The sequence below is a fragment of the Podarcis cretensis genome (assembly GCF_951804945.1).
Source record: "Podarcis cretensis genome assembly, chromosome: 14".
Taxonomy (NCBI): domain Eukaryota; kingdom Metazoa; phylum Chordata; class Lepidosauria; order Squamata; family Lacertidae; genus Podarcis; species Podarcis cretensis.
Window position 1 is genome coordinate 36,143,855 of NC_137183.1, and position 19,499 is coordinate 36,163,353.

The window sequence follows — 19,499 nt, forward strand, 5'->3', positions numbered from 1 at the left end:
GTCTCTGGTATTTATGCTGTATGGCTTCCTGGGTAAAACAGGTAATTGGCACCATTATTTTGCACCTGACTTTGAAACTGGGGTGGGACAGGAGTGTGTGTGGGAGAGAAGAGCGAATGCACAAACCCATGAGGCAGTCCTGATCTCTTGACCACAAAACTGCATATGGAGATGTCACACTTTCCCCAACGCTTTAAGCCAAAACCAACTCGTCTCCAGTTTACTTTATTTTTCTCGTTTTCAGTTACAGCAAAACAGAGGACAGAAATGTATTAGTAATACCCAGCTTCTGACAGAGACACTGCCACAACATAGCTTTCGTATCTCATTTGCTGATCACCAACATGCATACAGTGATCTGAAAATCTCTTTTTTTTTCACAGATAGAAATGAATCTTCACTATAAAATAACAGTGACCACTACATTAGCTTTGCCGTCCGTGCATTCAGAATGTCTATTTCAGCAACTCAGGCTTTTTAAGTGCCGCAAAAAATGATAAGTCATCACACTGGAACCAGTTCAGCCCCTGTCGATACTGATAGCCATCCTTTGCAGGAGGGGGAATTTTAGCAGCTCCTGTAAATCTAATAAGGTACTATTTGCAAAATCTCTGTAAAATGCCCTTAATATAGCCTTTGCAATAGGCTGTGCAAAATGGTTTACTATCTACATTATTAATATTAATTATTTTTGCATTGAGAAGGTCACAGTATAATGGTTTAAATAACTAGCACAATAAATAATAAATTATTATTATTATAAAGTGGAAAGAGGAGGACTCTAGTTAAACAGCATCAAAGACAGCAGCTAGGTGTATGGCACTTCAGTTCAATGTACTGAGGGCATATCTACACTTCCTCTTGTCCTAATACTTTCCTCCGGGGTAAACTGCTCTTTAGCGCTCAATCTGGGTTTTCTCCAGGTTGATGTTTAGCACTAAAGAGCTGGTTTTCCCTGGGAAAGGAGCAGGGGGAACTGCTTGGAACTGTGCTTTTTAGGCATAGGACAAGCAGAAGTGCAGCCTTGAGTATCTTCACATATTAAAACAGGGATCAGCACCTGGTGGCCCAGAGACTAAACCCCCTCCCTCGGCAAGAGTTACCATCAGGCCTTTGGAGGAAGCAAAGGGTACATAAGTACATGGGAACTGGGGTGAGGTCTATGAAGTGTTCCTTTGCTGGCAATACCATTTGGGACTGGGGTGAGACCCTCCATCCTTTCCTCAAAATGGCTCAAGAACTAGCTACTAATCAGGGCATCAGGATGGTCTGGTCTCTCACACACCTGTACAAACCCAAACTGCCAATTCTGCAGGAAATCAGGAGTCAAATGATGCAATCCTTGTGCCATTTCAATGCTTTTGAGTTGCAAAATGCAAAAAGGAACCAAGTTGAAAAAAGAGCACTCCTTTTTTACCAACACACTTCCCTCCGTCCCATCACCTTGACAAAGTACAACACTCATGCCTCAAAACAATGGAAGAAGCCAAACATTTAATAACCAGATTCAACAGTGGCTGGTGATCTTAAAATGAAGGCTTTGTTCCATGTGAACTTGAATGTGCTGCCCACCATGGCATCTAGAGTCTCAATCTTAGCTGGCATTTTACAAAAACCTAAAGGTCCTAGTCCTCATATCTGCAAATAGTAAAAATGCAGGTGCATCTTTTAAAAGGTAAGGTATGGAAGGGGAATCTGATCAGAACTTCTGGTCAAAAAAGGTTTTCTACACAATCCCTTTCTATGATCCCTAGTCCCTCATACCTTTTCCCTTTCATATCTCCTCCCATTAGTTTCCAGCCTTTTGCCAACATTGAAGGGCAAAAAAAGTTAATTTAAGTTTCTGTAAATTTACCCAGGATGGATAACCTAAGTTTCCTCTGGTGCAGAGTTCAGGTTTTTGATAAGTACATAGCCCTGTTCTAAGGTTAATAAGAAAAACATCAGAGCCCTTCTGGGTCAGACCAAAGGTCCATCTCTTCCTTCTTCCTACAGTGGCCAACCAAATACCTCACAGACCTGCAAGGCTTTGAAGGCAATAATAGCACACCACCTCTGAATGCGTAGGTTATCGTTATTTCAATTTACCTACCTTTCTTCATATAGCACTAACAGCTGCTAAAGTCATTGATGTACTTTCCATGAATGCATCTAAGTTCCTTTTAAAGACATCTAAGCAGTGACCCTCACCACATTAATATGGCACTGTATTCTGAGAGTTAATTGTATGGAGAAGTACTTCTGTTTATCTGCCCTGAACCTCCCACAAATCAACTTTGAGGGATGAACTCAAATTCTAGTACTGAGAGTAAGAACAGCTGCTTTTTAAAGGTTTATCCTACCTTGCCTTCTGTTCACAAACACACCTGTTCATGTGGATAGCCGTGTTGATCTGTCATAGTCATAATAAATAACAAATATAAGCTTTCAAGGTATGAGCTTTCGTGTGTAATACACACTTCGTCAGGTACTCTGAAGCAGATATATATACACCAGAGCTTATATTTAGTTGATCTTAAAGGTGCCACTGGAATTATTAAAAAAGATTTTTTCATCTTTCATCTTGTAATTTCTTACACCTGTTCATGATAGCATCTTAAGCTCCACCCCCAGCTCAGAAATGTGCTTCTGTCATGTGGTTAGAATAGCTCCTTAACCTTCTATTAATCCCAATAACAGAAGAGTATGGTTGCAAGGCAAATTCACCCAGACCCAACAAGGAGATTGCCTCAGATCACTTGCAAATGCAATGGCTTAGTCTAGCTAAACAGTCTCTGGCAGACTGACACGCTGCTTATAAGTCAACTGACCTGGTAAACCTCTTCAGTACCATGCTCTGAGTTGGCAGAAATAATACCTATTACAAGGGAAGTGTCACGGCACGCACAGGGGCGAAAACTACCCTGTCCAGCCAGCAGCCTGTCAGGATGACTCTCCTGCTGCCTTATGGGCCACCTGGAGCAGGCCAAGGAGGAGGAGGAGGAGGAGGAGCAGCCGGCGACACGGCCTATACGGTCCGGTCTGCACCCCTTAGACCCCTGCCATTCAGGTTTCGCTGAGGGGGCTGTGAGCGCGTCGCTCCCTGCTCGACTCTCTTCCCTCCCTCATCTATTTTAAAACTATGCTGAAATGGGGCAGTGGTGATGTTTCAGCTACTAAATCTGGAGGCTCTTGGCCCATTTCAAGCAGCAAGCATGTCAGTGACCAATTTGACAGAAAAGCTGGTACAAAATGAACAGCTGGTAGCAGGACTCAAAGAACTTGTCAGGGAAAAGGATAATGAGTTATGCCTTAAAGCACAAGAATTAAAGAAAGAAGAAGAAGCACCTGAAACCAAGATTTCCAAATTAAAGCTGCAAAACAAAGCCAAAGTAATATCCTCAACAACACAATAAGAGGAACTCAAAAAGCAATGATCAGGAGATGAAATCCAAGAAGGAATATCCAAGCAAAAGAGAGCTGCAAGTCGTGAAAAAATATTGGTACAATCATACCTCGGGTTAAAGTTGCCTCAGGTTGAGTGTTTTCGGGTTGCCCTCTGCGGCGACCCAGAAGTAACGGAACATGTTACTTCTGGGTTTTGCCACTCACGCACGCAGACGCTCAAAATGACGTCAAGCGCATGCGCAGAAGCGGCGAATCGCGACCTGCAGACGCGGGTTGCATTCTGCTCAGGATGTGAACGGGGCTCCGGAACAGATCCCGTTCGCATCCAGAGGTACCACTGTACTTAAAAAGAAAGTTGAGGAATTCGAAAAACAGAATGCCCCCAAAAATGAAGAGCTACAGAAAAAGGAGGCGGCTGCATCTTTGTTCTTGGTCTTCAACTTTCTTGATAAGGTTCTGAATCAGAAATTTCATACTCTGCAATGAAGCCTCCTTTGAGAACTGACCTGCTGGGAGCCTGAAGGGCCCTGCCCTGCTTCTCTCCACCTGGCTTGGGGCGAGGCCTGACAGGCTCCATAAAGAACTGCTGTTGCTAGGCAGAGTGCGCTCCTTTTTTGTTTTTTTTTTTAATTGCTTTTATTTTTTATCTATGTCATTTTAAATTGTTATTGATATTAATGCTGTATTCTTAGTTTTAGATTTTATGATTTATGTGGAAATTGTTTTCCATTTGGTTGTGTACTTTTTGATGTGTTTTATTTATGGCTTATGCCTTTTGTTATGTTGGTAATTATGGAAATCTTGTCCTGTTGTAAGCCATTTTGAGCTTTTAACTGTGGAAAGGTGGCATACAAATAAAATGATGATGTCAAGGATAGATATTTTTTTAGAGAAATCTATATCTGACCTGTGTGGCTTTTGTATAGTAGCTCCCCGCACCCCACCTCCTATGTTCTGTAAAATGCCTAACACACTTGTGAACATTATTAAATTCTAAATATATAGCAGCAGCAATATTGTACTTGAGTGCACCCTGGCCCAGGATCCAAGTGCTGCTCACCTGACTACAGTGGGAGCAGGAATCACTGAACACAGCAAGAACATCTCGCCTTTTTCATGTTGCTATAAGGGGAATAAACTGATAGTAGCTTGGGGTAGATTCTAAATTATAGTTATAAAAGCAGCTGAATGAAAACCAACCTTCCTAAAGAGCAAGTCCTGCTTTCTATAATTAGAAAAGACTTGTTGATGAAACTTTGAATGATTATTTAGCCAACTCAGACTGCTTTAAGCATTTAAGTAAGGGGGGGGCAGAGAGCCCAAAATAACTTTTCATTGCGCAGTTACAGTCTCTAGAAGAACCAAGCTAGTTTCAAAATACATTTAAGGAACCTCTAAGCCCCCATATTAAGCCCAGGTTTCCATCAGACATAATCAATGTGAGACACTATAAGAACAGAAGAACTTGCTGGATGGGGCCAGTGGTAAATCTAGTCCAGCATACTGTTCTCCCAGTGGTCAACCAGATGCCCTAACAGGAAGTCCGCAAGCAGGATCTGACCGCAACAGCACTTTCCCCTCTCCTGTGGTTTCCAGCAACTGGTATTCAGGGGTATGCTTACCTGCAACAGTAGAAGTAGAACATAGCCATTGTGGTGCTCAAGGCACTAACAAGACTGGGCACGTGGAATAATGAGGACTGGCAAAGCTTCCCACACTTGTGCACCAGCAATTTGGAGTGTGCCTTAGACAACTAATAATGGATGTTCTTTCCATGCTAATAATAATTAAAGGTTATAGTCTTAAAATACTTATTGTACATGGGATCATACATTTTTACTTACATTTATATCCCATCTTTCTTCCATGATGGAACTCAAGGTAGTATGCATGGAGTTTTCAGGCAGTCTCCCATCCAGACACTGACTTCTGCAAGGCTACTACATCCTTTGAGTCCAAACTATGCCCTATGGCCCATTTGGGCAAACAACACATATATATACCTCTGTTGTTTCCAGCTGTTACAGGTCAATATGTACTGGGATCTACAATGAGATGGAAGACTATAGGCAAGGCGGGAAAATTATAGGAAGAAGCAAAGGTCTGGCTGCCATAGGAAGTCAGTAAGATAGAGCAGGTGGTTCACATACCAAAGCTGCCACCCTCTTCAGAGGTTGACTAAATCAAGAACTAGGATGTTTGTCAATTAATAGGAAATTCAGGTTGTCACAGTTAAAACTGGGTTGGAGGAGAATGGGAAGGGACAGAGGACTCTTCTTCCTCCACTAACAAATGGTAGAGAAAATTGTTTTCCCCATCAATATGGGAAGGATCAGTTCAATTATATTGGTCATGACAGGGCATCTCCAAACTTCATCTCCTTATTAAGTCTTTGCACACAAGCTTCATTCATAATCAACAGCATATCTGCATAGCCCTCTACCATCCTTCCTGTCATTCATATTAGATTCACTCTTGCAGAACAGAGGTGCTGATTAAGCAGGCCCTAACCCTACTAGGTTGCAGGAGAAACATCCTCCTGAGTCTAGACTCGAGACTCCTCAACATCTGAGAAGGAAAACAAAAATTAAGCTTTAGAGAATATATGCATTTATAAAGCTGCCGTCATCATTTATGACACGAAATAGGTCTTTAAAATGAAGCACAATCTGACAGATTAAGAAGTCTGCTGAGACCTTAGCTGAGGCAAATCACAACCTGCTTCACTGTAAGGATACTTAAAAGCGGAGCTGGAGACCCTCTTCATTTTCATGGGAAACCTAAAGTATCCTGGTCTTTCTTCCTCCACAACCAATGCAACATTTTTGAGACATGCCATTCCCAATACAGTCGAAGAGAGAGAAAGCAGCCATAATTTTCCTTTAAAAAGAGAACTGGAACCATCTTAGACTGGGTATTATTCCAGCAAAGTTGGAAATTGCTTTAAGGATTAAAGTAGATGTTACACCTAAAATATTAAGAAAAAGCAGCCTCAGAAGGCTATGACAGGAACCAGAAGAACACTAATGTTTATGCATGCAGTTACCGGTAACTCTTCCTCTCCACTGTCTGGTTTTTCAGCTCAAATTGCCCCCTACCTGTTCCCTGCCCCAAGCTGCTTTTCATTAAATCTCCTCTCAGGAGATTGCATGCAACATTCAGCCTTGCACTAAGATAAAGCAACCGAAAAGTGGTACTTACACATTACAGCTATTTCCTCAAAAGGATTGCTTGGAATTAGGCTTCAAGGCAAGCTTGGGCAGCTAATTCCCTGCAGTCCCTCTGCACAGAGAAACAGCAACACTGACGCACTTTGCTGTAGTGACTGGTCCTGCTTGCTTCCCTTTTCTCTCCCTAGCACTGCAGTGCACCTTTGAACAAACACACAGGCAAGCGAAGGCAGCTGGAATCTCAGCTGATTTGTCTTCTTACTTATCCCCTAATTACAGGAAGTAAAAATAAACCTTGCCAAGGAGAACTCGTGTTTCATGCATACTCAGAAGTATCTCAACATTCACCTCTCCTTTTTTTCCCTTTCTATGTAACTTCACAACAATCTTATTATCAATAAACCATGCCCACCCCACAGTGAAGTTTGTGCAGTCCCAGGTGTTATCGTTCCAGGGCATATAAATTTTACAAAATCAAGGTCCTTAATTATTCAGGGCCGTATTACCAGAGCAGTTTTCCAGTTACAATGTAGGCCACAACCTTATCAAACTCAAAAGATTAAATGGAGACCTGTGCAGGTAATTCTGTATAATGCAGTCCTGTGCTCCAAAAATATCCAGTTATGAAACCATGTTTCAGTGAAACAGCCTTACAAAGCTGAATATGATCAGAATTCCTCCTTCTGGCCCCAAAAGATCAACACACCAAAAGGGAGGGGCATATTTCATAATACATACTTGAGTTGTACCTATAAAATGATAAAAGGTAAAGGTAAAGGTACCCCTGCCCATACGGGCCAGTCTTGACAGATGATACAAATAAGTTATTAATTTAAGTCTTAATCTTGTTTGAATAAAGAGGAATTTTCATATATTCATGCACACACACACACGTGCGCACACACACACACACACACACACTCTCTTAAAGTGCCCACCCCAACTTGAATTTGTGCCTGCTTTCAAAAATAAGAGCTTCGTCAACACTGTGGAGTTGTTTTGTGCCTGTAGAAATTAAATAATATTGCTTTGCTTAGCCCTTTGTAATGGAATTCACTTCCTACCCTGAGAGAGGGATGGGGCAGAGATCTACTCATTTATTGCTCATAGACCTGAGAAAAAATGGGGGTGGGGGGAGTATCAGTGCTTACTCCTTTAAGAAAGAAGGCGTTTCTGTGCACTGCAGGAGAAACTTATGTACATTTTTGGGGTCTCTCAGGGATGCCAAAGCATGTTAAGCTAGCTAAATCTAGGTATCTAACCTCAGATATGTTTCCTACTTGAAGTAACCTGGAAACCTTGTTTCCTCCCACCCACCCCCATCTATTTATGTACATATTAGCAGTTTGCATGTAATCCCTGCTACCGAGGCACCTTATGCATCTTGTTAAAACACAAATGGCACTGGCTGATGCCCCGGTGAAACTAGACTAGTTTTTGCTACACATAAGAGACAGCTCTACAGGTCCTAATAGGTAAGGCAACACCAGATAGCTCTACATTTACGTAGAGTTAAGTTGACTGGAAAGAGCCCTTTAAACCATAGGAATCACGTAAAATTCATGCAAAAGTGATATGCAGTCTAATGCACAGATTTGTTAATACACGGTCCAGGAAAATCAGTCTTCAAGGTTTAGAAGCTGCAAGTCTATTCCCGAAAAAGCAAGGATTTCGAGCGGCTCCCTAGAAACATCTTTGTGTCCAAACTGCTGTTACTTGTGTTCCCCTAGAAGGCCATCCCTAGGCACTAGCATTCCGCCACAGGACTCTTTGGCTCGTTCTATGGAGCAGACCTGAGGAAAGCATCTCAGCTGAGCAGTTCATTGATCAGTGTTCAGCAAGTTCCTAGATGATGTTATCTAGAAATCAGAGAGCTGCTCTGTGATTGGTTGGAAGATGTTGTTGCTCCACTGAGCTGTGAAAATCCACTGTTGCAGGATTCCAGACTTGTCATGGACCCCCTGGAATAGAAAGAAAGATGAAAGTTAGTGGGTTGGGGAAGGGTCAACAACCAATTCACCTTCACTTCTTCCATGAAAACCCCAACAGGACTGGTAATCTCTCATTTGCTGCCAAAAATCTAATTCCACCTTGAAAGAAAACATTTTAAGTAGCAATCCTGATAAATCCTATGAAAGCAGAAACTGGTAGCAAGATTAATACCATCAACATTTCCCATGCTTACAGCTATCCAGATATGCTTATCTGGATCACCTGGAAGACACATACCAACAGTGGAAAGAGACCGATGGCAGAGCTCTGGTGTCCTGGAGAACTGAGTTCACATGGTGATGCTCCAAAGCAGGATTAAAAAATTTGGTAATGCATTCACATTATTGGCACTTGTGAACTACAGGTGTGTTGCAAGCTTATTATCTTATTAATTGAGCAAAACATTATATTGGATTAAAGGACAAAGAAATAGATCAAAGAAAGCAGCAAGGCAGTTACTAGAACTCCTGCTGATAGCTTTCAAGAACCACACCAAGCACTGACTGATGCCCGTCATCCCCACATATAACTAGTCATGTAATGGCTCCTTCTGCATCCCTCCTACCTGAATTCCTTGGATGCAAGCACCTCATAGTAATACATGATCTTGCACTTGTGGTTGGAGACCTGGAGTGTAGCCAAGACATCATCAACCCGAGAGAGGCTGGTCCCAGCACAGGGAGTTGGGCTGTGCATTTTCCACTGGAGGATATAAAAGCCAGGCCAACGAGTCACATGAGAACCCTGAAAAGTGATAGATAGTGAGAAAACCAATCAGGTAAACATAAAGGATTTATGTTTGTTTGGCTTTGTTTCAAAGCCATCTTGGCATCTTGAAACAAAGGCCAAAAACTGAAGTAAAACTGATGCATGCAGGCCAGGGGAAGTCAACAGGTAGAGTCGTTAACACTTTCCAACTAACTGGGTCTTTTTAGCTGAAACAGGGATTTGCAAAGTGTGATCCAAATGCACCTGATCTGAGGTTCCTTGCAAGTTTATCAGGGGCTCCTCAATGACAAGCTTAGTAATGGTAGAGAAGCTTGCTGGGCCAATACCAATCTTTCCCTGCAGTGTGCAGTCAAAGAAGAATATTGGGTGTGTACTGGAATGCACCTTCAGTTCATACAGGGCAATGGTGAAGCTTGGCCAGGGCCCTTCATGAACTGAGCATGTGACATAAACAAGTTCCAGAACCCCCTACAACATGCCAGGATTCCATTGCAGATTTGCAGGGATTCCTTGGCAGATATTGATATGGGAAGATCTTAAAAGGAAGAAATTTTGAAACCCATTCCTCTGAGACATAGAACTTAATTCTGTGCAATAGGCTTCCCCCCTGTGTTTAGTCAACAATAATAACCAGGGCATTCTACTGGATAAAGTGTACTGGGCTTTAATATGAGAAGCCTGGATTCATGTCCAGCCATTAATGTGTTAGGGGGCCTTTGGCAAGTCACCACTCTCTCTGGTTCAGTTTTCCATCTGTAAAAGGTAAACAGCAGCAACAAAAATAAAATGCAGTGAGAGGGGGCACTTCACTGCACATTTAATATATTATAAAATATGTAACATCCCAGAACTAAGTGCCACAGGAAGCTTTTTTCACAGGACAGTTGGTGGATCAAATATGCTCACTAGCAGTTGATATCAAGAAGCTCCTCACCCATGTTGGAATTTCACAGAACAATGAAATGGCCTTATTTCGAAAACTGTTTTGAGTTTGCAAGCCACCCTGGGAATATTTAATGATGGGTACCTACATTAATGTAATTTTAAAAATGAAAAAGGAAGTTCCCAAATATTTATGACAATCAAATCACAAAGGCCCAGCACGAGATCTTAGGCATGGAACAGCAACTGACCTGGATGCTCTCGCCTTCACGACACACCAGCTGGGACTCCACACGGCTATAGTCCACCCCCAGGACCCAGCTCTTGCCTATTAGCTGTATATTATCCCCCGCAGTCAAAGCATTTGGCACTGTAGGCTCCTTGCGGCAAATCTCAGGTGCTCTCTTGGAATGGAAGAGGCTGAACACGACATCTCCTTTCAGAATGTCGAAGTCCCAGGTGATCACCGATTCACCTTCCAAGATTTCCACCACTATCTGGATTAGATAACAAACGACAGCATCCATCCTGTTCAATTCAGTGCTGGCATTGTCCCAAAAATCAATTAACTAGTGCAGCAACATCTGGCTCTAAGCAACACAGAAATGATTCTCCTTTTTGGGAGGAACTAGCAAACTCAATAAATATATTTTTAAAATTATTCCAATTTTCTCCTGACTGTGAAGAACCTAAGCACAAGATGCCAAGCCTCACACACTAGCTCTGTATTTGTGGACAACAGTTCCTCCATGGGGTGCCCCGGTTCAGAATGTATATATTAGTTGGGTAATAGGGCTTAGGGAGATCTTAAGTCACAGCCATCCACCAGCACTCCTACCAATACCAGCCTGAGAACTTCTTACAGAGACTCAGAATAACTATAAGTAGGAAGAGTAGAGTTTTAATTATTCCAAGAATGAGGTATTTGGAGCATATACATCAGGAATTTGAAGAAATGCTTCTAGACCCCAGGCAATGTTCCTTTCCTTTACAGCATCTCCAAAACCCCACCTAAACCTAACTGCCAAATCTAGAAGAGCACAGAGCATTCACCACACACACATACATTTTGTTCTACTACTTTCAACACTTTTATTGACCAGAATAACTTTCTCATCCTACCTCATGAGGAGCACCTTTGAATATATTTGCAGAGTGATAGATGGTTTCTGTCCAGAGGCGGATATGATCAGAGATTTCAGGTTCTTCATCTGTTTGATAGAGTGATTTGGGAACAAGGCCACCTTCAGGCACATTACACTGTGGGATGGGGGAGAGATGGGGAGTGAATTTCAAAATGCAGATCAACACTTTAAAACAATGCCAACTGACAGAATATTCCCTACCATTTCATACAGCACAGCCTCACCTTTCTACTATTTAGCAAGTAAAGTGAGAGAACAGAAACAATCTCATCCCCCACCCTGCCCACCTTTTAACTAGATGCAAACAAAAATAGATATAGCAACCAAATGAATTCTGAAAGCACTTTTATTATTTCAATCTCACTCATTCATCCACATATACATATACATACTTTAGAGAATGACCATTATTCGGACTCGCATGTCCTCAATCTTGCTGTCAATGAAGAAGGCTGGCTGATAAAAAGGCTTTGCCAAACTAAGAAGGTAAGAGGGTCTACTGTAAATAGTAGGAAGCCTAGTCCAGCCTAGAAGCCAGACAGCAAAAAATCATGGAAGCATATTCTACATATTTAAGACAGACACTGCAGTCTGTCTGCTGCTCCTTCAAGATGGAACATAGCAGAAAATGGGACTATGCAGTTTGTATGAATGTATGCAAACATTAATTTGCAAGGCTCATTTTGGGGATTACGGTTAAAGAGCAAAAAGGCAGATTCTGAAGAATAACAGGGAGTTTGGATCTTCAATTTGGTACAGTGTGTCTGTATGCTGCTAGATGAGCTAGAATGCACTGTGAATAAATGTGCTGCTCAGTGAATTTTCTGCTTGTTTATTAAAAATATGTACCTAAAATAGCATAGCATTTAAAAATAGCATATTTTTAAATTGTCTAAGTTTGAATTTTAAATTGCTGTAACCTGCCCTGTGACTTTAGGGAGAAAGGCAGGCAAGAAATCAAATCAATAAATAATCTCCAAGCAATTAACAAAACAATGCAACAACATTTAATAACACTTATGTTGAAGAGGTCACTCACTCATTTATAATTGAATCTGTACTATGATAAACCATCCAGTCTGAATTTTTACAATAGTTTTGCCAATTGCCATAAACAGTACAAGTGTTATCTGAACTATGATAAACGATTCATAAGGCAAACCAAGCAGTTTTTTTGCCAACTGCCTGAAGGGGAAAAAATAACTCACCAAAGCATCTTGAATTCTAGAAATTTTAGAAATAAATCACTAATTCTGCTCTAAACAGGGTGCCCCCTGAGGCAGGATAGAGATTACAAATTACAACATTGACAATTGAATGGATCTTACATCAAGGATATAGACAGCATTTTTCTTTTTGCAAACGAAGGACACAGAGACAGTAATGTCTCTGCAGGCTACTGAAAACATTTTTGTTAAAATAAGTAATCTTTCCAACAGAAATATTTTGACTTTATCCAAAGGCCCATATACTGTCCTCCTCCACTGTGTAACAACCCAAGTAATACTGTACAGCAAGTACTAATAATAGCAAAAGTGCAGACTACCATGCCATATTTGTATACAGTTATTAAAGCTTCTCTAGCCTTCTCTCCAAAACTAAGAGTGAAGGTTATGCCCTGATGTTCATACAGAGCTCAGCACCAACAGGAGCTTGTATCTCAATTGCACACAGCACACTAATAGAACTAAACATTTAATAAGAATGTAATGTAAGCAAGATTAAGTCTCACCTAAGAATTTTGTACTACACACTTTCTCCAAACTTACCACACATTCTCCTCCAAGGAAGTCTGGAATCACATCTTTGTCAAGATAATCCACAAGCCCTCCAGGTCCCTGATAATTGTTGCCACTGTAAATGAGGAACTTCTGCCTAGTGTTCTCATTGATAAAAGGACTCACCTGAAATAGAATGTAAAAGCTATTCTTCTCAGGACTCGTTAAAAAAAGAACGGTCAAGTCCCACCAAAAAGCATTTTAAAAACTCAACCCGCAAGCCAGTTCAAACAAGTCACTCTTGGTCTTTAGCAAGTCTATAACTGGAGGAATATTTTCTTGTGGTAGGGTGGACTTGAAGAACTCTCTGTAAATGCTTGAAATCTAGACCTAGTGCACAGATGTTAAAAAAGCACTCTCTGTTGAACTTAGAAACCATAAAATGAGATGAGTGAAGAGGTAGGCTTTAATGTTGGGGTTAAACCATGTAACACTTTACCAGTCAAAGTTTTTCCTATAATTGAATAAAAGGGGAAAGTAAAGATACTGGAGGAAGATGTGCTCCACAGAATCATAGAACTGGGGGTCATCTAGTCCAACCCCCTGCCATGCAGGAATCTCTACACACAGTCCCTCATCCAATTTGAAACCATGCCCGTCCCTGATTAGTTTTGCAAATGTGCTGGCAGTTTTTTTGTACATCACCAGGAGGTATATTCAATGTTTCTCTTCTAGGAAATAAAGGTGCTGGTACTCATCATGAAGTTGTTACAGTAAGTGCCACATTTTTAACCAGCGCTTTACTTCTAGAAAAAAAGATGTCGGTACTGTGTACCCTTGAATACCCCCAGAGAAAAGCACTGGGTATTTTAGAGGAAGACTAGAAAGTTACATAAACAAATCAACAGTGCCAAAGTTAATCAGCACAGACCTTGCATTTTTGAACCCAAGGACTATCCCAAACAAGATATGGCATTATTACCTGTAATACAGTAATACAGTAACTCTCACTGTAAAGGTGTTTTACAGCTTACGGTTATCTTCATTCTGGCATCAAAATATAAATTCTGCATTAAATAAGTTGCTACTACCTGGACAGGAACCTGAACCCAGAAAAGACATATCCTTGTCTGTCAAAACAGAACTCATAGGTTTGCCATTTTCATTCCTTGGTGGGACCCAACAGACTAGTAATATCTTCTTCTTAAGGCCAGAGCCAAGAGTAGGTAGCATCTCCCCAGCACCATCACTCACCAGAGTCCATAGAACAGGGAACACTCTGGGTGCTCGCACAATCAGAAGCCTTCCCAAGGTCTCTGGGTAGTTTTCTTCAACCACTTCAATAATCCTAAGGAGCGCTTTTACTCCAGGGCGCCAGAGGTGGCGCATGTTCAGCCCTTCAAGGTCAACGAGACAGGTCCAAGATCTGAAAGAGGTGAAATCCACAAAGCTATTTCTCAAGCTATGCATTTGGCATTCAAAACCAGAAACAACGAATACAATCTTCCTGTATGAGGCTTAACGGTGTTTTCACAAGTGCTGCACAGAACAGTGCATCTGTAAATGACACTCCCACAAATTTGTAAAGTGTGAAAAAAGCTACAATGAACATTTCCATATATATATACACACACACACACACACACACACACAGAGAGAGAGAGAGAGAGAGAGAGAGAGAGAGAGAGAGAGATATGGGAAAGGACCACTGGACGGTTAAGTCCAGTCAAAGGCAACTAAGGGGTTGCGGCACTCAACTCGCTTTCAGGCCGAGGGAGCCAGCATTTGTCCACAGACAAATGTTATGTGGCCAGCAGGACTGAACCACTTCTGGCACAACGGGACACCGTGACGGAAACCAGAGTGCACAGAAATGTCACTTACCTTCCCACCGCAGCGGTACCTATTTATCTACTAGCATTGGCATGCTTTTGAACTGCTAGGTTGGCAGGAGCTGGGACAGAGCAATGGGAGCTCACTCCGTTGCAGGGATTCAAACCGCCAACCTTCCGATTGGCAAGCCCAAGAGGCTCAGTGGCTTAGACCACAGCACTATAGAAGTGACAGGTTCCAGATTAAAATGCATCCTTAGCACTAGCTGTGAAAATAATTCTGCTCTGAGGACAAGGCATCAACATGCTTTAAAAAAATGTTCTCTTATTGCCAGTGTTTACATGAAGCAAAAGAAGAGAGGGGTCATTGCATAACTGGGTGGATACTAACGTGATTGGGCGGCCAAATAGATTGGTGTTTTCCTCACACCTCCTTTGTCCTTCCTCGTTAATTGACAGTACCTGAAAGGAGAACAAAGGAATGACTTCAGTTACTAAGGAACATCCTCATACCTTCTCTAAATTTTAGGCTTTGGAAGTTATGACAAAATTTTACTTAGAACATAGCAAGACCAATTAAGACCCTGTTGTAATATTTCAGGTTATAAATTATAAAATCTGCCCATTGTGTATTGCTGGCATCAGTCTGTCTTCAGAGACAATGGAGTGCCCCTGGGGGTGATGTCAAACCAAAGGGACCTTCTCAGGGCACAAGCCTGGGCACTGTGTATGGAAATCATGGGGTGCCCAGACAACAAGGCATTCCGCTGATGTGGTCCAAAAGAAAACAGAGCAGGGTTTTCCTTCTCCAAACCTGGGCTACGTTCCCAGATTGATAAGCCCCATCTGCCCCTCACTTCCCTCTAAAGCACATGCAGAAACTGCCTTATTGAGTACTGGACCTACTGAAGCCTGAAGCTTTTCTAGAGAAACCATGCATAGATAATACAAAGGAAGCATCTCCTTACATGACGAAGGAGTGACTCCTCTCCCAGTGCTTTCACAAGACCTTTGGTGTCCATCTGACCAAGGCGAAGTATGTAAAGTGGCCTTCCATCTTTAAAGACAAAAAATAAACAAAGCAGCTGAATGAATATGTTTTTGCACTGTTTGTGTCCTACTGTACTTAACTGGAATATTAAAAAATTAAAGGCATGATTGCCCAAGTATGTTCCCATCCAATTTCTTTTTGGAACACAGAGAACATCTCAGGCTGCTTCACTACATTTGCCAACTTGTGAAATGTGAAATTTATCAACTCTGAAAATGCATGCAGGGAGGTAAACATAGAACAGCAATAGGTAAGAAGTTTAGAGATGCAACACAGAAGAACAGGGGATGGATTCTACTAAACTTTACTGATTACATCTGACCATTCCTGTGTTACAATAACACTTCTTGGTTTCTTGCTTGCACACTTTCAGAAATTAAGCACAGAAGTACTCAGAGGTGTCCTTAGGTGACAGAGTGACATGTGGCCTCGGTCAACCCACATAACATAGTACGTCCCAGGGCACAGTACGCTGGCTTAAAGTGAGCTTCCCACCTTTGTCATGGTAATGCCAACCACCAGTATAGTATTCTTCCAGAAGAGAAGGTGGTCTCCATGTTTGCAGGATGTAGTCTACTTGGTACTGCTTGCGCCAGGTCAGTGACTGGCACAGCATCTCTCGAGCCTTGTCAATGTTGAAGTCACGAGCCCTCAAAAAACGGAGGATATGTTCATCTTTGGGTATCTGAGCAAAGGAAGAAGGAGGCAAGGCTCATCCTACTGTCAAAGGCATGACCCTTTAAAGAATTCCTGCAGAAGAAGAACAACTCATATGTCAAATTTTGAAAACACAAACAAACAAACAAACTACTGTCCTCATTAACAATCTAGAATATAGTGGTACCTCCGTTTATGAACTTAATTCATTCCGGAGGTCCATTCTTAACCCGAAACCGTTTTTACCTGAGGTGCCGCACTGCTGGCGTGCGACTTCCGCTCGCATCCTGGAGCAAAGTTTGCTACCCAGAACACCTACTTCCAGGTTAGCGGAGCTCATAACCCAAAGCGTTCGTAAGGAGGATGGTATGTAACCCGAGGTTCCACTGTACAACTAAGTTTATTTTTTTTTTTAAATAATTTTTATTGCATTTTTCACAAAAAAGAACAAAAAAGCAAATTTTCACAAACATTACAAAAAGAAAAATTTTCACAAACATTACAAAAGAAAAGAAAACATAGACAAAAAAAAAAGAGAAAAAAGGAGATTTTAACATATAAAAACAAAAAAAAAAAAAATCCCTCACTTTCCAATTATAACCTTCAAAACCTTATTTTCCTTACTTCCACCCGCCTCCCGATCTTGTATTCTATGTAATAATTAGTTCAGCAAGCTCAATCTTTGTTCATTTTGATTCTTGATCCCTCCCTTTGTGCTCTTATTTAACTCAGTCACTAGAACCCCTTCTTTCCTTTTCAATGTCCTCAACATTCAAAGATTTTACAGTGTTTTTGTAGATAGACTTTAAACTTCTTCCAGTCCTCTTCCACCTGCTCTTCTCCTTGATCTCAAATTCTGCTGCATTTTAATCACTCAAATCAGGCAGCACCAACACAGGTGGACAACTTGCAAAAGAGCTACTGGAGGAGAGATGTGTGGAGACCCTAGAAAGAACTGTGAGTAGAGGGGTTTTATATTTGCCACAATTTAGACCCCCGGGGAAACTTACCCAACCTAAGCTGCTGTAGCGGGGTGCTGGGTGTGTGGAGAGTAGCTGAATGAGACACAGCTGTGGGCAGCCTGATTGGGCTCCATCATTGGACTGCCCATAATGGTTTTATTGTGTGTTTCTGTAACATTTGTCATTGTTTTTAGTGTTCACTGCTTAGAGATATTTATATATATTAAGTGATATAGAAATGGTCTAAACAAAAACCTTGAACAATTTCAGCAATGTGTAAAATAGAGGAAAGGCAGGGTCCCTTAAATATAAAAATATGCAGTAGGTACAAGGATACTAGTTCTATAATAAAGCAATTAAGACCACCTGATTGCTTAGTCTGATTAATATTTACTTTCACCAAACAGAGAGCCTTAGCCACAGGTGCTTACCTTGCCTTTGTGTGTTTCTTGCAACCACTGACGGAGTCTGATCAGGCAGCTTTCCTGCATGGGAGTCAATTGCCCTAGGTACCTTTCTATGTAATCAGCATCTAGTTTGTCAGCTGAGGAGGGGGAAGAAAACAGTCCCATAAGGAAGCAAATCAATAAGACCAGTGACATATTTCTGCCAATTATTATTGCTTCCATCAGCAACACTGCAAAACTGCTTCAGTCTTATACAAAAAATGGTGGAATATAGTTGGAATAAAATAAACATTTTAAAAAAAATCAAAATAACAATAAATGCAAAATACCTAGATGAACTGGAGTGGAATATCACCTTTATTACAAAGCAGCTGAAGGCACTATTTTTACAAGGGGGAAAATGATATTCCATCAGTGCTCACAAAGGGGACTACAGCAGGACAAAACACAAACCCTTCGCTACGTGGGCACTCTCTGGATATAATAGTGCAAGGTACTGGAACAAGAGTCAAATAGAAACATTTGGGGTAGTGAGGCAGATATGCACCAACAGACATGCACAGCCAACCTCTTGCAAAGGGGACTCTGTAACAGGAGGAAAATATCCTGGAACTGCAGCTGTGCTGGGAGCAAACGGGAACAAACAAGAGGGAGTGAAGGAGGGGAAGGATTTTCTGGATCGGCTCCATATAATTTTTTTGTTCCTGAACTCAGTAGTCCAGAGTAGACCTGATGAAATGCCTTAGGATAAGCAGCTGCCAGGCTGCAGGAATGCCATAGTCAAAATTGTTGTTTTGTTGTTGTTGTTGTTTAGTCGTTTAGTCGTGTCCGACTCTTCGTGACCCCATGGACCAGAGAACGCCAGGCACTCCTGTCCTCCACTGCCCCCCGCAGCTTGGTCAGACTCATGCTGGTAACCTCGAAAACACTGTCCAACCATCTCGTCCTCTGTCGTCCCCTTCTCCTTGTGCCCTCCATCTTTCCCAGCATCAGGGTCTTCTCCAGGGAGTCTTCTCTTCTCATGAGGTGGCCAAAGTACTGGAGCCTCAGCTTCACAATCTGTCCTTCCAGTGAGCACTCAGGGCTGATTTCCTTCAGAATGGAGAGGTTTGATCTTCTTGCAGTCCATGGAACTCTCAAGAGTCTCCTCCAGCACCATAATTCAAAAGCATCAATTCTTCGGCGATCAGCCTTCTTTATGGTCCAGCTCTCACTTCCATACATCACTACTGGGAAAACCATAGCTTTAACTATACGGACCTTTGTTGGCAAGGTGATGTCTCTACTTCTCAAGATGCTGTCTAGGCCTGTCATTGCCCTTCTCCCAAGAAGCAGGCGTCTTTTAATTTCGCGGCTGCTGTCACCATCTGCAGTGATCATGGAGCCCAAGAAAGTAAAATCTCTCACTGCCTCCATTTCTTCCCCTTCTATTTGCCAGGAGGTGATGGGACCAGTAGCCATGATCTTCGTTTTTTTGATGTTGAGCTTCAGACCATATTTTGCACTCTCCTCTTTCACCCTCAATAAAAGGTTCTTTAATTCCTCCTCACTTTCTGCCATCAAGGTT

At 41.8% G+C, this 19,499-nt stretch overlaps 1 protein-coding gene across 2 annotated transcripts in view; it reads right to left on the minus strand.

Moving 5' to 3' along the window:
- Positions 1 to 209: 209 nt before the first annotated feature.
- SEC14L5 (SEC14 like lipid binding 5) overlaps positions 210 to 19,499 on the minus strand; it is a 49,504-nt gene continuing 30,214 nt past the window's right edge. For both annotated transcript variants that reach the window (XM_079952504.1, XM_079952503.1), the window contains 10 exons: positions 17,957 to 18,069; positions 16,402 to 16,591; positions 15,824 to 15,912; positions 15,247 to 15,317; positions 14,278 to 14,449; positions 13,075 to 13,209; positions 11,283 to 11,420; positions 10,412 to 10,657; positions 9,115 to 9,293; positions 210 to 8,518 (listed from right to left, as the gene is read on the minus strand). In XM_079952504.1, the coding sequence (XP_079808630.1) occupies positions 8,413 to 8,518; positions 9,115 to 9,293; positions 10,412 to 10,657; positions 11,283 to 11,420; positions 13,075 to 13,209; positions 14,278 to 14,449; positions 15,247 to 15,317; positions 15,824 to 15,912; positions 16,402 to 16,591; positions 17,957 to 18,069 (1,439 nt within the window). In that variant the 3' untranslated portion in view covers positions 210 to 8,412. The remainder of the gene's footprint in view (positions 8,519 to 9,114; positions 9,294 to 10,411; positions 10,658 to 11,282; positions 11,421 to 13,074; positions 13,210 to 14,277; positions 14,450 to 15,246; positions 15,318 to 15,823; positions 15,913 to 16,401; positions 16,592 to 17,956; positions 18,070 to 19,499) is intronic.